The 16,107-nt window shown below is 41.7% G+C and overlaps 1 protein-coding gene across 1 annotated transcript in view; it reads right to left on the bottom strand.

Moving 5' to 3' along the window:
* GRAMD1C (GRAM domain containing 1C) overlaps positions 1-16,107 on the bottom strand; it is a gene marked incomplete at its 5' end in the record, with an annotated part of 48,671 nt that overhangs the window by 17,502 nt on the left and 15,062 nt on the right. Inside the window, 6 exons of the mRNA XM_084295685.1 lie at positions 2,381-2,501; positions 3,587-3,705; positions 8,136-8,216; positions 9,426-9,521; positions 10,833-10,936; positions 14,578-14,662. Coding sequence (XP_084151811.1) covers positions 2,381-2,501; positions 3,587-3,705; positions 8,136-8,216; positions 9,426-9,521; positions 10,833-10,936; positions 14,578-14,662 — 606 coding nt within the window. The remainder of the gene's footprint in view (positions 1-2,380; positions 2,502-3,586; positions 3,706-8,135; positions 8,217-9,425; positions 9,522-10,832; positions 10,937-14,577; positions 14,663-16,107) is intronic.

Genomic DNA, 16,107 nt, shown 5'->3' with positions numbered 1-16,107 from the left:
GAAGTTAGGCACACAACAGGAACGAGGACAGTAACTAACACTTCAATGTCAAAACATTCCAGCAGCACAGAGAGAAAGGAGGAGGGAGCTAGGAGTGGTGAAACTTTTATAGATCTGTGTCAGTTTCTAGGTAAATAAGTCCTTCATGATGTCAAGGAAGAAATTCATGCTGATGCTTTCGGAATATCCTGCAATCAACTCTACTTTCTTGTTTTTATTTTTTATTTTTATGCTAAAGATTACTGATTTTAAGATCTGCCAACCAGAAGTAAATGGAACATTTCTTCCCTATGCACATTTGCCTCCTGAGCCAGTCCAAGACCACTAAGCTCTGTGCCAATGCATTTTAGTTTTTAACAGAGGGCTCTGAGACAGGGAAACCTTACAGAGCCTTCTAAGGAAGCCTAGAAAGAAGAAGGTGGTTTCCATACAGAGGTGACCTGCGCTTGGAGAAGCAGACAAGCCACAAGTGGTGTTACACACCCACCTTCTTTAATCAACTACGAACAGCTGCCTATTGACAACCCTTTTTCCAAGACAGTCCAAGAAATGCAAGCCAACCCCTCCCATCAGTTCTGATCTCTTTTGGAAAGAGCTTTTGGACTTCCCTTGCCTGTCAGAACACAAAGGGAGGAGTTAAGCCTCTTCCCTTCCAGCCTTAGGAAGGCAATTGTGTGGTGTGTCATCAGTGCAATCATTTTTGATAAAAGCTTTTTAAGCGCTACCACCCCGTCTCCTCCTATTGCTCCTGTGCTTCTGCAACATACGCTGCAATCCAGAGCTGTGGGGAGCCGACATGCTTAAGAAACACCAAATGACACATACAGCTCAACACAACCATGACGTGTTTTAGCTACAGTAAAATCATAAACTGAACAGATTTATCGAGACTGACGTTTTACATCACGATTAGAGAACTTTTTAAAGGCAGGCAAGTCAAGGGAGAATCCTAGCACTTTTCCCTGCTTGCTGATCCCATCCCTGGGCATTCCTGCTTACCAACATGCCCAACTAGATTTGGCACCTACAAGAGATCTCTGGGAGTGACACCCAGTAGGTAAACAAAAGCACTTTTCCAAACGGAGCGGTTATTTTAAGAGGGCTTGTACTTGTGCAAACAAGACTCAAGCAAGTCCAAATCAAGGCTACCTGGGTCGATTTTACTTATCCCAAAGAGCCCAAAGTCCAACAGCATCCACAATCTTTCCAATGTCCCTTACAGCTCTCCAAAAATCTTGTTTTATCCTCCTAGGATTTCCATGAGGGATACCCACCACCCTAATAACTAAGCTTTTAACATCTGACAAATACCAGTATTGTTTGCTGGGTATCAGTCTCTAGCCATTAACTTGGATTTCCACAAAACTATTTAAAGCCTACTTAACCTCAGTTTTAGCAAACCAAATTAACTACTACATGAAAATAAGGATTGTTAAAGCATCTTTTCCCCCTTCCTCATTTTTTTTTTTTTTTTTTAAAGCAGAAACAGCAATTAAAGTCCCATTCTGACTGAAGTGAAACACTTTGGTGCTCTGTTTGCTTTTCCCAGATCATTCCCTTGGGGTACCTACTAACCAAGAGATAATGTCTGTAACCTTTTAGGACTACAACTGCACATAGGAGCCCCAGGAACTGTGCTAAATGCTGCGCACACCTCAGACAGCACTACTAACGTGCCTGCCCTCCCAGGCAGCCAGTCACATTCACAAATTCATTCAACACCATGAATGAAACAGCCGTGCCTGTACGGTTTTATTAACCGTATTAGGTTAGGGATTAGGGGAATACTCACCCTTCCAAGCACCTTCCAAGGGTGCTTTCTCCCCTCCCTTTCTGAAACATTTCAGAAAAGTTAATTTAGGGCATGTGGAAGGGGAAGGAAGGTTTTAGTCATTCATAGCAACTGACCAACTGATCTCCAAAATGTACAGGATGTACATGAGGATATTATTATCCTCACGTACAAGATATCTTTATGAGGAGATCTATATCTGCATTTTTAAGAATGCAAACAAAAGCATTTCTTTCAAAAAGCACTTATATAAGAATGCATGGGGTACATAGGAAGGTGGATAAACAGTTTTATTTTTTACAGCTAGGAAGATCAAGGCCAAAACCTCAGCATTCTGGCCAGATTATGCAGTGAATTAGCAACAGGATGCTGCTGAAACTCACACCAACATCTTATACAAATATTTGTTTCCTGAATATATTCCTGAGATCTGACAATATTCATATCCAATTTCTGATGTGAAAACCTTTTAAATTGTCGTGAACTTCCAGTGAATTTTAGAAATTACAACCCCATGCATTCTTACCTTTACAGATATGCAAGCATACATGCTTATTGGTTACAAATAGCAAGCAGGTCAACACTTACTCCTGACAGTGCATGTTTGCTGAGGGACTCTCCTTCTGTCTGAAGCGTGGGTTCCCGAACTAAACCAATCGTTTTAGGTAGTTTGTCATCCCTTTCTCCAGGTTCATCACAAACGCTGGATCTGTCCAAAGGAAAAAGGAAGGTATCTTTGGAGCTGTAAAAGCTGAGAAAATCTGAGAAAGCTTTTCATGTGTGATTTTTGCTCTCAAACCATGGCTGTTCAGCTAACATTAAAAACTACCAACTCATTCCTCCAGCTTATTAATCTCTCAAGCCATATTCCTCACCCTAACTACCAAAAAAATCCAGCTTCTGCCTGAGCACTGGTCAATTAGAGAAAGTAAGTACTGTGGGAAAATGGGCAACAGAAGTAACTTATAATAAATTTGGAAAGAAAACGTCTGAAGAAAGGTAAAGGTAAGATTTCTCCTGCATCCCTTATTCCTGAGTTACAAAGTACTTCATGGTTTTCTACCTGTAAAAAATGCAGTATTTAATGGGACATCTTTTGAAGCTTGCAGTGAATTTACTTTTCCTAACAAACACACAAAGATAATCAAGGATTGAAAAGGAAATGCATGTTACATTCTTCAGTTTTAGAGAGTCATGCTTATTTAGATAAAGATATCAAACTAAAGCCCTGTTATTAGAATTACACCAACTGTTCATAAGTTAATTCACATTTGTTCTGAGAAATCAATAAAACAGTTCAAAAGACAATCTAGCTTCTAGCTTCCTAATTCAAACTGAACATCATACAAAAACAAGCTAGGAACTCAGACGTCAGAAGAACAAAGCAAAACAAGTGTTTTAGTCTCCATGGAGGAATGAAAAAGGGTTAAAACATCTGATATAGCTCCATTCCATTCAGCCCTTCCGTATTGTTTAAGGGCATATAGGTCCTGACTAAGTATTATCAGGAAAAAAAGTTGATATTTAAGCTATCCTGCCCTCCCCCCAAGCAGATCCAAGGACAGCAAGGTCTACCTATATCTGCCTCCCCTAAGGGGCCTCAGCTGTGCTCCTACTATTTTAAACAATGAGCACAATTAAGTTTTTATGCAGTTCAGTTCACGCACTTCAGGTCTTTACGATAAGTTTATCCTTTCCAGTAAGGCTACAGGAGCAATTCGGAAAAACATTTTCAAAGAAAGAGGACAGTGCTTTTCCACGAGTATTTCAGTAAGTTTTAGAGCCTCCTCTTACCGAGACTGCCCATTGTCCTCAGACGATGAGTGGAAGCTCTCCATCTCCTCTGTGTTCAGGCCCAGCTCAGAGCCATAGCTCTGGTGCACCAGCTGCCAGAATTCCTGCTTGGTCAGCCTCTGAAAGAAAGCGAGCTAGTCAAGAACTACGGTACGGGGCAGTAAGGCACGGTAGGCAAAACAGTAAGAAGTTTGAATTACGCCACAGCCTTTAACCTCACTTCTGACAAGGTCTGAAAGCATTTAGGTATCACGTTTCAAGATTGGGTTTCAGCATTTTGGGGAACTGTACTCGCGTCTCCTCCATCTCCCCAACCCACCGCTGTTCAACCAGTAACACTAGATATTAAAAAACATGGTATTTCAAGGAAAAACATACTTGTAGCTACTACTTGCTTCTTCGTTTGTCACCAATGTTTTCACAGGTACCTTCGAGGCAGCTCCCTCTTGAATTTCACGGGATATAGCACAAGACCAGCAGACAGCCAGAGGCTCCCTCTTTGGTCCCAGACAAACTGCTTAATAAATATATGCCTGTTTCCTCGGGATGCTCAGAGCACTTTACCAGCGGTAAGAGGCTAACAGCTCAGTCACTGCAAGCAGTGTCTAGGTGAGCTAGCAGCCCATCTTGCCAAGGCAGGACACTGCCACAACCCCCCTTGAACACTTCCAGAGCACCAGCAGCTATTTTACTCCACCTGACTCACGGCTAGCTCTTCCGTTTCCCCATAAGCTGCTGCCCGCAGCTACTGGGATCTGTTCAGGCTCTCTCTGATCAGGAACATTAGGGAGGTGACAGCACTGCGACAGACTCCCCTCAGCAAAGCAAGCAACAGGTTTCAAAGTCCACTTTTCCTGGCAGGAAGGGGCTAAAACGAAAGTAGAAGGGAAGGAAGGAAAGGAGGGGATGAGGTTTGGGGATTTAGGAGAAAGAGACGAGAGGCATCACACCGGGAAGGGTGCCAGAGCCACGATCCGTACTGATCGAGGGAGCAGCGGCGTGGCAGCCGGGCAGTAACACAAGTCCTGCTTACTGTTTGCTGCTTACTGCTTGCAGGAGCCGGTCTCGTCAGGCAACCGTGCATTATTGAAAGCCCTTTGCCGAGGGGATCCTCCCCGCCTCCCGGCTCCCTCCACCCGCCGCCCTTTCTGCAGCACCGCGCCTCTGCTGCCAGCCCCAAAAGCCGGCCGCCCAGGCTCACCTCCACACACACACACCACCCTGCCGGCTCCTCCCCGGCCCCAGCCCCGGTCCCGGCCCCGGTTCCTCGTCCCGGCTCCTCCCCGCCGCTCCCGGGACACCGGGCCCGGCCCCACGGCCCTCAGGGGCAGCCGCGGGGAGCTCATGGCAGGCCCGCCGCGCCCCGTCAGGCGCCGGCCCCCTCACGCCCTGCGCCCCTCGGCCTCGGGCAGGGCGACAAAAGTGCGTGTTTGGGGAACAAATAAAGCTGCTTCCTGTGGGTTACTGCCTTCAGACTTGCTAGCTGCCGGGTCTAGAAACACCAGGCTTCTCGCACTCTGCTCGGTTATTATATTGAGCAGGGCTGGGTGTAGTAGGGTCACAGCCCAACACCACAACACCTGGCTCTGTTCTGTCAGATTAGTTCTGGGTTGAGAGGCTCATGGAGCTTGAACCTAAACCTGGTGGGTTTTGCCCACTCGAGGTGATGATCTACACCAAATTATTCCTCATTTCTTGAGGAAAAGTAAGGCTACACGAAGCAGCTTTTCTCCTTTCATCCTGGAGCATAAAATATCGATACTTTGCTCCACACTAGTCACAGCAGCATGGAACAAGCAATACTACAAAAATACCCTTGGCAGAAGCAAAGCTGCTGATTTTTATCCACATGGACAGACCAAGACAAGACGCTCCTTGCAGGTTTACTCCAGAGACACCCCAAATACAAACACGCTCTGGAGATTGGTGCAAATCTCTACCCAGCAATGCGTAAGAACAATAAGAAAATAAATCCAACTCCAGGGAAAAGGCCTCGAGGGAATTGAAGCCGATTAAGTTAAGATCTTGTTCCATTAGAAATAAGAAACACTGTGTTTGTTTAGGATTTGAATGACCTGCCTAATTAGATTTTAATTTTTTCCTTCTCCCTCAAACTAAGGGATATTTGACACCCATGAACTTCAGGGAAACAAAGCAATAGTATACATGCCATTGCTCTTACCATCATTAATAGCCACTTGTAATGTTGCTTTACCAATCTGGAAAGCCTGTTGCAAAACAGGAATTCTGGCTGATTTTATGAACTGATACATTATTGAAAGCCTCAGTGGATGTGGAAGCAGCTATCTGTTTTATCAAGGTCGGTGTCATGTCTCTTCCAGACCTACATTAATGATTCCTTATTTTCCATGATGCTTCCCCTTCAAGCAGGGGTGTTTAAAAAACAATGGCAAGGTAAAAATTTGAGGGACTCGCTCTGAGTACATTTTGCAAGAGGAATGGATGAAAACTGGATTCCCCTCCCCCCCAAAAAAGGAAAAATGTTCACAAGGACATTCCAAAAAGAAATCCTAAAAATGGACTATCTTAGGAGGAAGGTACCCACTGATTCCCAGCTGAACAGCTTCGTGTGCAGAGTATTGTACACTGAGCAAGATTTGAAGGAGACATGATAAGCTAGGTAATCACAACTCAACTAAGGTGAGCCAGAATCCTTACAAGAATAGTGACACAAAGTTGGAGACAGCGTCTTGGTGGCCTAATTAAGCTCAGGCATGGAATATCATTTTCTGCTGCTTATCCTACGCAATGCATGGCAAACAAGTAATTTCTAATAAAAAGGCAGACTTTACAGAAGGCTACTTGTTCAACTATCTATGACACGTGATACTTTACAATGCAGAATGGCCACAAGATGGAGATCTGGGAAAGAGCACGCTGACCCCACTGAGAAGTTCTGCAGGGGACGAAAGCTTAGTGCATCTCAGGTAAAGCATGTACCTTCAGAGTGAGACCTCGTAACACAAACTCAAAGCCCAGGAAGAGGCCAGGATTAGTGACTGGAAGTGACCTCTGCACAAACATGATTTGAAGCACATGCAGTTCTCCAATCCCCTGGATCCAAATCCTGCAACTCTGGGATTATCTACCATCAGGTGGCGCAAACCAACACCGTGATGGCTGCATTCAGAGTTTACTTCTGACAAGACATGAATTACTATTTCATAACAGCTGCATGTCAACGCCTAGTCTAGTTGACATACTCTAGAGAATAGCTAAATTATCCACAGTTTTTAAAATATTTAACTGCTAGCAGTAGAAACATCAAAACCAGCTCTTTTTGGAATTGGTTCCAGAGAGATTCAGTATATTGTCACTAACCTCACAAATTCTGATGGGATCCCTTTGGCCACTGGATCCCACAAACACCATGCTTCACACACTCACAGCGTTGTATACCATGACAGAGATGACAGCTTCAGAGGTTATGAGATACCTTTCAAATGTATGCTGTCCCTTGCCATGAGGGTGAGGGGGTTTGCATGTGGAAGCAGCAAAACTATTTGGATGCATCACCAGCTTTCTTCTAGCAACAGGTCAGTGAACAGCTGTCATTGTAGTGTAACCACTGGATCCAATTCTAGAAACGTCAATTCCCCCCTCATCCCCTCTATAACTTGATCCAGTTTGGTTAAGCAGTAAAGATTTGCTGTAAACAGATTAATTTTGCCTTAATTGGCACTCTCCTTGATTTTCAGCTTTTGATTTTTACAAAAAGCATCTCTGGGCTGCCTTAAAATTCATCGAACCAAAAATGTCTGCGGCAACCACATATAAGTATCACAACAGCTTTAAGCCTTTGGGGACCACCACACTACAGAGTTATATATGGATATTTCAGTGTTCAGTTGCAAATGTGTTGGAATTTTTAAACAACAAGAGCCATAAACAGGAAGGAATTGGTTTACGAAAATTGCATTAGTTACATTGATGTTCTGCAAAAGAAAGTGTCAGCATATTTTAAGAAAGAAGATTAGCTTAAGTGCCCACAAATTGCAATATACATCAAGCTAACTAGCAGAGTTGCCAAAATACACTTTTGTATCATTCAGCCCGCCTTTGTTGCAGTTATTCAAGGTCAGGGGAATTGTAATGAGTTGGTTGGCAAAGGTTCTGCTAACTTATCTGAGAAGGTGACTTTTGGCTTTTTCCTTAAAAAGGAAAAAAGCTTTCCCTGAAAGAAGTCTCTTGCCCTTTTGGTCACAAATTAGCCACAGGAAATGTTAAACAAATGCATGCCAACATCTGCTTTAGTTGGTAGTTAAGAGAATCACACAACCTGTCTTCAAAGACAAAATGCTCCATCAACAGCAAAGTTGTAGATGGCGGTATAAAGAAGGGGAGGATACAAAGTTTATTTGTTATATAAAGTAGAAGGAGGTGAAGGAGAACACCAGGTTAGAATTCTGTGTCAGGAAGGAAAAACTGACTTCTTAAGCAAAGTCTCTCATCCTCTAAAGACACATCTATGTACATTAGAAAAAGATTGTTGTTACTTAATCTCAGGTAATGGCACTTACAAGCTTACCTTATCCAACAACACATTCTGCCATAAGCGGAAGATACTGAGGTAGCTTCTGTCTCTTGCACTGAACGACGTGAAGAAAAACTGCAGAAGATGACAAAGGTACAAAATAAAAATCGCTTGCAGGTATTTTTAAGAAAGCCAGAATGTTTCCTTATACCTGAAGTATCCTAAGATTTCCGCCAATGGCATGTTCCTCTCATATTCCTCACACTCCACACTTTTTTTTTTAAATCACTTCTAATAAGCAAGTTAGTTCCCCAACGTCCACAGAGTGTATAAAGACCCTTGCTCTTCTGTGTATCCAATTGCAATCATTTGTATCTTTTCCGTAAAGAGCTCCCCCTCAACTACATACAGAGTTAAATCTTTCTCCCACTTCCAAACGGGGGGTGGAACAAATCAGAGATGCACATGCCTATTTCTTACAGGCCACATACTAACTCCACATACTCCTTTCATTATTTTTTTCATGAGATGTGAAATTACAATAATCAAAATAGGGGATCAAATTAGATCCATCATTTGTAGTTTTAAGATCTGTCTCACTTGAATGTCTGTTTACCAGTGGAAGAAATATCTTCCTTAATGAAGGAAGTTAGTAATTTTAGAAGATTAGTATTTTTAGAAGAAATTGAAGGAGCAGCCAAATATGAAGCAACAGGAAATGTCAACCCTTCACAGACTACAGCTCCAGATTTACCATGGATAACTACAACTGCTGTCTGTACCCAGCAAAGAATTATTCTTATTTTCAAGGCATTGACATAAGAGGTATCATGAAGTACATTGCACATAAGAGCATTCTGAATCATGCTCTTCAGCTTTTTCTAAATGTGCCCTCAAGAAAACTACACTTCCCAACATAAAAAATTGGGTGGTTTATGGGTAGATTTCTCCATGACTCAAAACCTGTGGTAACAGTTGTTTTGCTTTCAGCAATTTTCTTCTGGGACACTTAAATCCAATAAGAACACAGATCTCCAATTCAAAGACACATTCTGAATTTGTCCTAAACTTCTGGTTTTTAAGCAGATTTCCTCTGAGGATCAGTAAGACAAAAACCCCCTTTAGGTTACTGCATCAACACTAGTTTGATTACAGACTCCACTACTAAAAGTTGAATTACCAAGCCAATGTGCACAGGGACCAAACTACCAAGTCCGTTGTCTAATCCTAGTCACATTTAAAAGATTTGACAGTGAAAGTTACTTATTCAAATGAAAAACTACAAGTGCTCTGTTCTGGAAATTATCACTTAAAAGAAGAGTGTATTTAAATACAGTTTTTCACCTTCTCTCCCTTTGTTGCTATCTGTATAGCATTTGGAATGAGCCGAGCAGTCTTCTCCTTTGTCATGAAAGTGATATCCTTCAAGGCAATAGAAATCTAAGCAGAAAAGAGATTTAATAAGATAATTTTATTTTAGGTTTCACTGTTATTTTAATTTACAGAGTCAGAGAATTTGCAAGAGGAACTCTAACCCCAAACACCTGAATGAAATACAGATGAGATTACGAAGGCAACTGCTGTCTTCATTTGACAACCTTAACGGTAAGCATTCCAAAGTATGAGCAAATTAAGATGATTTAAGATTAATTCCCTCTTATTTCATACTAGGATTTGGGAAGCAAGTAGTTTTCTTTTCTTCCACCTCTCCAGCAGCACTCCAGGATCAAGGGCACAACCCCAACCACATACAAACCATACAGACCCCAAAACCAATCTCACTCTGTACGTCATACAGGCAAGGAACAGATCAGATAATAGACTATCTTGTCTATGTTATCTCACAAAAAGTTTGTAGTATAGTCCATTTGCACACAGGTTTATCTGCAATCCAGACACTGGAAATCTTCCTACTTGTGTGCATTCGCCTTATATATTAGTACTTGAAACGCTTCCGTTTAAAAGTGTGGCAAGAAGCATTTCTACTTTGACCAGCCTTCCCTTGAGGGGAAGATTGTGCTGCTGTTCAGTCTTGATAAAGGAAGAACACACAGCTGGATCTTGCTTTCTCCTGTGTGTGCAGAAGGCCTTCTACTTACTCTCCCTCTCCGCATTAGCGCCCTGCTAAGGAGGCCTCATAATTTGGCTCTACCAATATAGCTGATGAGCTCAGATTGCCTTAAGATACTGCTCAAAATATCACACTGCTAGGCAAGCAGGAGCAGGTTACTAAGATGTATGCTGTTTTGGCTGAAAAATAGTCTTTGAATAGATTATATATTCAAGGCTGTGATTTCTAGAGGTTTTTGTTTGTTTTTTAAATAAAGAGTCTGCAATAAGAAAGATTTGACCATCAAATCCATCTGACAAAACTAAGCTTGGTTTTTAGTTAAGCATTTCTAAACCTTCTCTGTCTTAAGTACATGGCCTATTTGTTGCTGTTGCCTGTCCTATGTACTTCAGAGCACACAGAGTAGAATTCAAGAGGTTATCTTAAGATACAAGTATTCTCACAGCTATAAAATGGTTTTGACATCTCCCTCACCTATTAACTAGGCTATCTTACCTTTCTCATTCAACAATTCAGTTTTTTTCTACAGCGAGTGCAACAACTGCTTTAATGAACACTTAACTCATTCTAATTTGACAGACAGAGCATGAGACTGACAGGATAAGAGTCCCTCAAAAAAGTCCTATATCCTGATAGCCCAGGACAAAGAGATGGCATTCAACTGCACCAAGAGATCTTACTGTGGTCTCCCATCGGAAAATGTTGCTGTGGAAGCAGAGCCAGTTTTCAGAGAGGTACAAACGTCCTTGCAGGAGGATATCCTTCTGGAGTGCACAGGCGTAATCTACATGTAGAGAGAAAGAACAAGTTTACTCATTTGCCACAGCTCAATAGACCCAAACGTGTTAACTTAAAATGAGATAAGGTTGTTGCAATACAAATAAAAAGCCATTTCTTTCCCTCTTCTCAAGTCTGTCAAGTTCTCAAGTCTGTCAAGGCAGGCTTGTATTGGGTTGCATCCAGACCATGGTTCTGTGAACACCCTAATACCAGAGTCAATGGAAATATCTGTGCAAGGACAATACTCCATGTACTGATCCCCCCATACATTATCCTATATTTTCAGAGAAGAGGTATCAGGCAAGATTAAGAACACATGGACGAAATATTCACAAGTCAAACTTCAGAGTGCCTAAATAAAACAGAATACACAGCCATTTTATAGTATAACAGATTATACTGTCAACTCCTACATAACAGTAGTTCATATGTTGTAGTAAGTTAATTTTTCACTAGACAGATCCTATCACTAGCTAAAACTATCTGCGGAGTGAGACACTAGAAGACAGCTTGAAGCAATCCAGTTCTTCAGGCAAGAGATATTTTCAGCAGTTGACTCTCATTTTTATTATAACACTGTCTCTGGCTAAAACATTCCTATTAAATAATATATATATTTTTTTAATCTAGAAATTACCCATCATCAGATATCTGATGATCAAAATCAAGAGCAGAGGATTTGGTTGCACTTTAAAAATTCTTGAGCAGAACCTTCATAATTTAAGAGCCTAAAGAGTCAAACAAAACGAATTTTCAGAAGTACTCAGCACTAAGCTGAGCCTATAGAAATAAATATCAAAGCTCCCTTTAGTCATACAGCAAGAAAACTAAGACAGACTGGCCCCTTTTGGAAGCTCCAACCCAATGTGGTGGTCAGACCCAGTACACCTAAAGGTTACCTTACGTATAGAAAACAGAGAATACATCTATTCACACAGGACTTTACCTGTAGAGGTATCAAAGAATTTCACGTTTTATTTTGAAAAGCATTTTATCTGGTATTTTCTCTGCTAGAATTTTGATTTTCTGTACCTAACAATGAAGAAAATAGCTCTTGTCCAAGTTGGAAGAGGTTCAGAAGTCTCTCACCATCCTAACTTCACAGTAAGTCTGCATCTGCAGGAGCTTTTACTACAATTTTAAGAATTCTCTCAGATTTCTCCTTCAAATAATCAAGTGAAAATAAAGTTTCTTGCAACAAGCATGAGGCATGTATAAAAGCCCTTGGAGAAGTAACTCCAAACAATTAAAATCATTCATCTTTCCAGTGTAAGTGCACATTTAAAATTTAACAAGTCAGATACCAAAACGTTAGAGGAGTGGGGAGGTGAATGCAGTAGGAGTTTGAGGTTAAGGACTTTAGAAAACCAGCCCTAAAAAAAAGTTTTTATCCAGTTTCTATGTTTGGAGGATAGAGATTGATTCTGACCTTCTAGGTACTGCCCAGTATTATGTCACCATTTAACTCCTTTTTCCTGATCCACACACTAGCCAGATATCCATACTAGGTTTGATATCCATAAAAAAGAAAACACCCTTCCTCTTTTCTTGCAGAACTAGCATAAAAAGACTCCCCAGGGAGCATTGGGCAAGTGACAAGCAACACCATGACCTACCTACAAAAGAGGATGTCAAAAACAAGAAGGAAAAATGCTAATCTCTTCCTTTAAGTTATCAGATCCAGTAACTTAAGATGCTGCCTGTAAACAATATTTTCAGACAAATTAAAGATAGTGGCATTCCTTTAAATTCCCATTTTGGGAGTCTAAGTCACTTCTTTCATTGTAATAGACAAAAAAAATCATATAATCTTTGTTTATAGTGTTTATTATGGTGGAATGATTGTGTGTGTGTTTTTAAGCCGTTAAGAACAGGAGCAGTTACCATTCTTTTGATGAACTGCACCAAGTAATTGCTTCTTTGAGCACTGTAAAGCCTGTGAAAAGTTCTGCACCAAGCAGAGGAACAGTTCTTTATTTGGAAGATGCAAGGAGCCTTTGCAAAGGAGCACTATTTTTTATGAGGGTAAAAAAATATATATAAGGTAATGACTTTGTTTCTGATGGAATAGATGCTGCTACATTGTTGAGACTAGCCCTTTACCAAATCATTCTTCAAGTCCTAGGTGGTCTGGTCATTGAAGCTGTGTTTCAGATTTTACTCCACTGCTTTTAAATCTGTCCTGTGCAAGGAGAAGTGTCAAACCAAAGCTTTGAAGTAATATCCTTTTCTATTGACTTACTTCTGTACTTAGCTCAACTATTTGAAAAATGTGGAAGGCATGTCGGAGGATAACTGCCTCCTTCTAAGGCTGCAAAAGGATGGAGGGATGTGACTGTTTCTGTGCAAGTTCCAGTTCCTCTTTCATTAACCTGGAAGGAACTTGGCCCACTACAAACATATACTGACAGCCTCTCAATATTCAGTGCCTTGAAGGTTGCATAAGATGAGAGAGAACTTAGAAAATACTCACAATGCCACTTTTGTATAAAAACAACGCCCGATTCTTAGACAGTGCATTTGTTATTCAATACTCAGGCAGCACTGCTAGACTTACCTGCAAGGCAAGTAATAAAAGAGGGAATAGGATGTAGCACTGCAGGCATAGGAGGTCGGGTTTTATACTTGCATTTTTTGGATTTTGCTCTGGAGCAAAACTGGTGGTCAGAGTTCAAATGGAACATTTAGGTGGCAAGAAGCTAAGCACCGTAGTCAGAAGTTCTGCCACTTGCCTCACTTCCCCCACATCCCCATGCACTCCTCACCACCTCTGCTCTTCAAGTTGATTTGTACTTCTACTCCTGCAGCCACCTCATCAGAACCACAGAACGGTTATGGCTGGAAGGGATCTCTGGAAGTCCAACTGCCCCTGCTCACGCAGGATCACCTAGAACAGGCTGCCCAGGCCCATGTCCAGACAGCTTCTGAAGATCTCCAAGGAGGGAGAGTCCACAACCAAGCCATTACAACTAAGGAATCCTTACCTTCTCCTCCAACATCTACAGCAACTGACTCAATCATAACTGGTTGCCTCTTCAAAGAAAAAAACGAAGAACTCTTTAAACACTCATAGGACAGGAAATTAACAGTTGTAGCAAGAGGTACCAAGTTGGTCATCCACACTGGAAAGAACATAAAATAAGTCCAGTGCTCTTAGGATTTAGCTCTGCCTCTGTTCCTCTCACACTTGCATTGCACAAGTCAACGCACGTAAGTTGAGCTTATTTGCTAAGCACTCACCCTGACCCTGCAGGGCAGCCTCTCTTTCCAGCTGGCCAGCTAACAGCCAGCAGTCATATCTTCAGTATTTTCAGCAGGTGTTTTGTCACCCACTAAAAAGTAGCAGCAAAAAAAAAAAGACACGAAGAAGCTCTCATCCAATATACAGATGAACCAAAGGATTCTGTATTGGTTCAACTTCTCAACCCCAAAAAGGAGCCTGTCTTTTGATAAAGCAGGCAGTGCAAGAGAGGAGTTTAGACCTGACTTTCCCTGTAGATATGTCCCTCTGGCTCAGAGACAAGAGAACAGGAAGTTCTTAGCTACAGTTAGAATATGCTACTTAAAAAAAGAAAAGCCTCAGCACTGCTGCAGTCTGGAATTGTCAGTCATAAGAGAAGCAGTTTTGGTGTGATTATGTCTTACCTACTATGAGTCTCTCCGAATCTGGCAGATGAGAAAACTGCCTCTTGAATTCCTCGCTCCTATATTTGTACGTGGAACTTGAGAGCTGCAACAAAGAGCGGTAAAAGGTTAAGCAAACAGATTTATTTTCAACCATCAACTGCCTTCATGCTAGACCTGTAACTTTATCTTGAAGAACAAATGGACATCAAATGAGGAATAAAGAATAGGTGGTATCTAAATGGGATTGTCACTGTAACATTATGCTCTTATGCAAGAGTGTGCTCCCAGCATTTAGGATAGAAGGGCCCAAACTGTTCCCTTTATCGGGCCAGATGCTACTTATGAAGCATTACAACTGCATGACAGCAATCTGCTTCATTCACACGCACATCACAACCCTTCGCAGAGCTCAATCTCTTCCAGCACAGACTCAAAGAGGCAGCAAAGCCACAGCACAGGAGGTGAAAGAGATCGGGTCCTCACACAGGCCACCAGCTGGACAAGAAACCACCACTGAGAACACCGATTTCTAATTGGAGTGCCACTGGGGGAAAATGTTACTACGGAAGGGATTTTTGCCAGTTACTATAATTAGGCCTGCAGGAATAAAGGCCAAAAGTTTCCTCCTGCAAACACAAATAGCAGCATCACCTCTTGATCTCCTGATCTGTTTGAAGGTTCACCCCACGTTTAAGGGGATCACAACCTAGGACTCATTTAAGATTAAAATCAGGTGGTAAACTCAGAGGAGAGAAAACTAATCTTGGTGGCAATCTTGCAGTAGTAACAAGGTCTCATTTTTTTTCACAACAGCTTTTGGCCACTTAGTTTAGGGGCCTTCCTGTAGTCCCAAAGCTGTGAAAAAAATAAGAAAACCTTGAAGAAAATACTGCACAAGTCAATGACTGACGGAGCCAAATTACAGCTAAAACAGGAATAAGCCACTTTCAGGTGGTACCAAAACCAGGTATACCATAATAAGCTTCTTTTACAGCCTGGATTTTTGGGGGTTTTGTTGGTGGTAGTGTTTTTTTTTTTTTCTTGAACACCCTTCTAAAAAACTGAACAGCATATAGCTGCTATATGTCCCTGAGGACTTGAATCCTTCCAAAACTGGACACACATCTTAAACCCATTTCTAGCATGAGACCAGTGGCTATTTACTTTCAAGGTGGGGGGAAGAAGGAAAAAGGCAAAAGAAGCACTTTTAACTGTAAGACCTTGCAGCACGTTTACTGAAAACCACCCAGTTTTTCCACAATCTTGCAGCACATCAGCTGGTCAGTACCATTTCAGCACGTCTGTGGTTGTTTCCAAAAGAACATTAATGAACTAGTCCCAGGAGTGCCACCACCTCATCACCATTTTCACATTTTGCTATTTCCCACAGGAGACATTCCTGTGTCACGTGGTTCAAAAATGTCCCCACAAGTGTCTTATGATGATCTCTCTGCTACCTACATTTGAGAATACAACAAGAATATGAAAGTGCAACTTCAAGGCCAGGTGTTGAATAAGTGAACACAACACAGTGAGGGCAAAGTCTGA

The sequence above is a fragment of the Netta rufina genome (genome assembly GCF_964035555.1).
Source record: "Netta rufina genome assembly, chromosome: 1".
NCBI lineage: Eukaryota > Metazoa > Chordata > Aves > Anseriformes > Anatidae > Netta > Netta rufina.
This window is presented reverse-complemented; position numbering and strand designations above follow the sequence as displayed.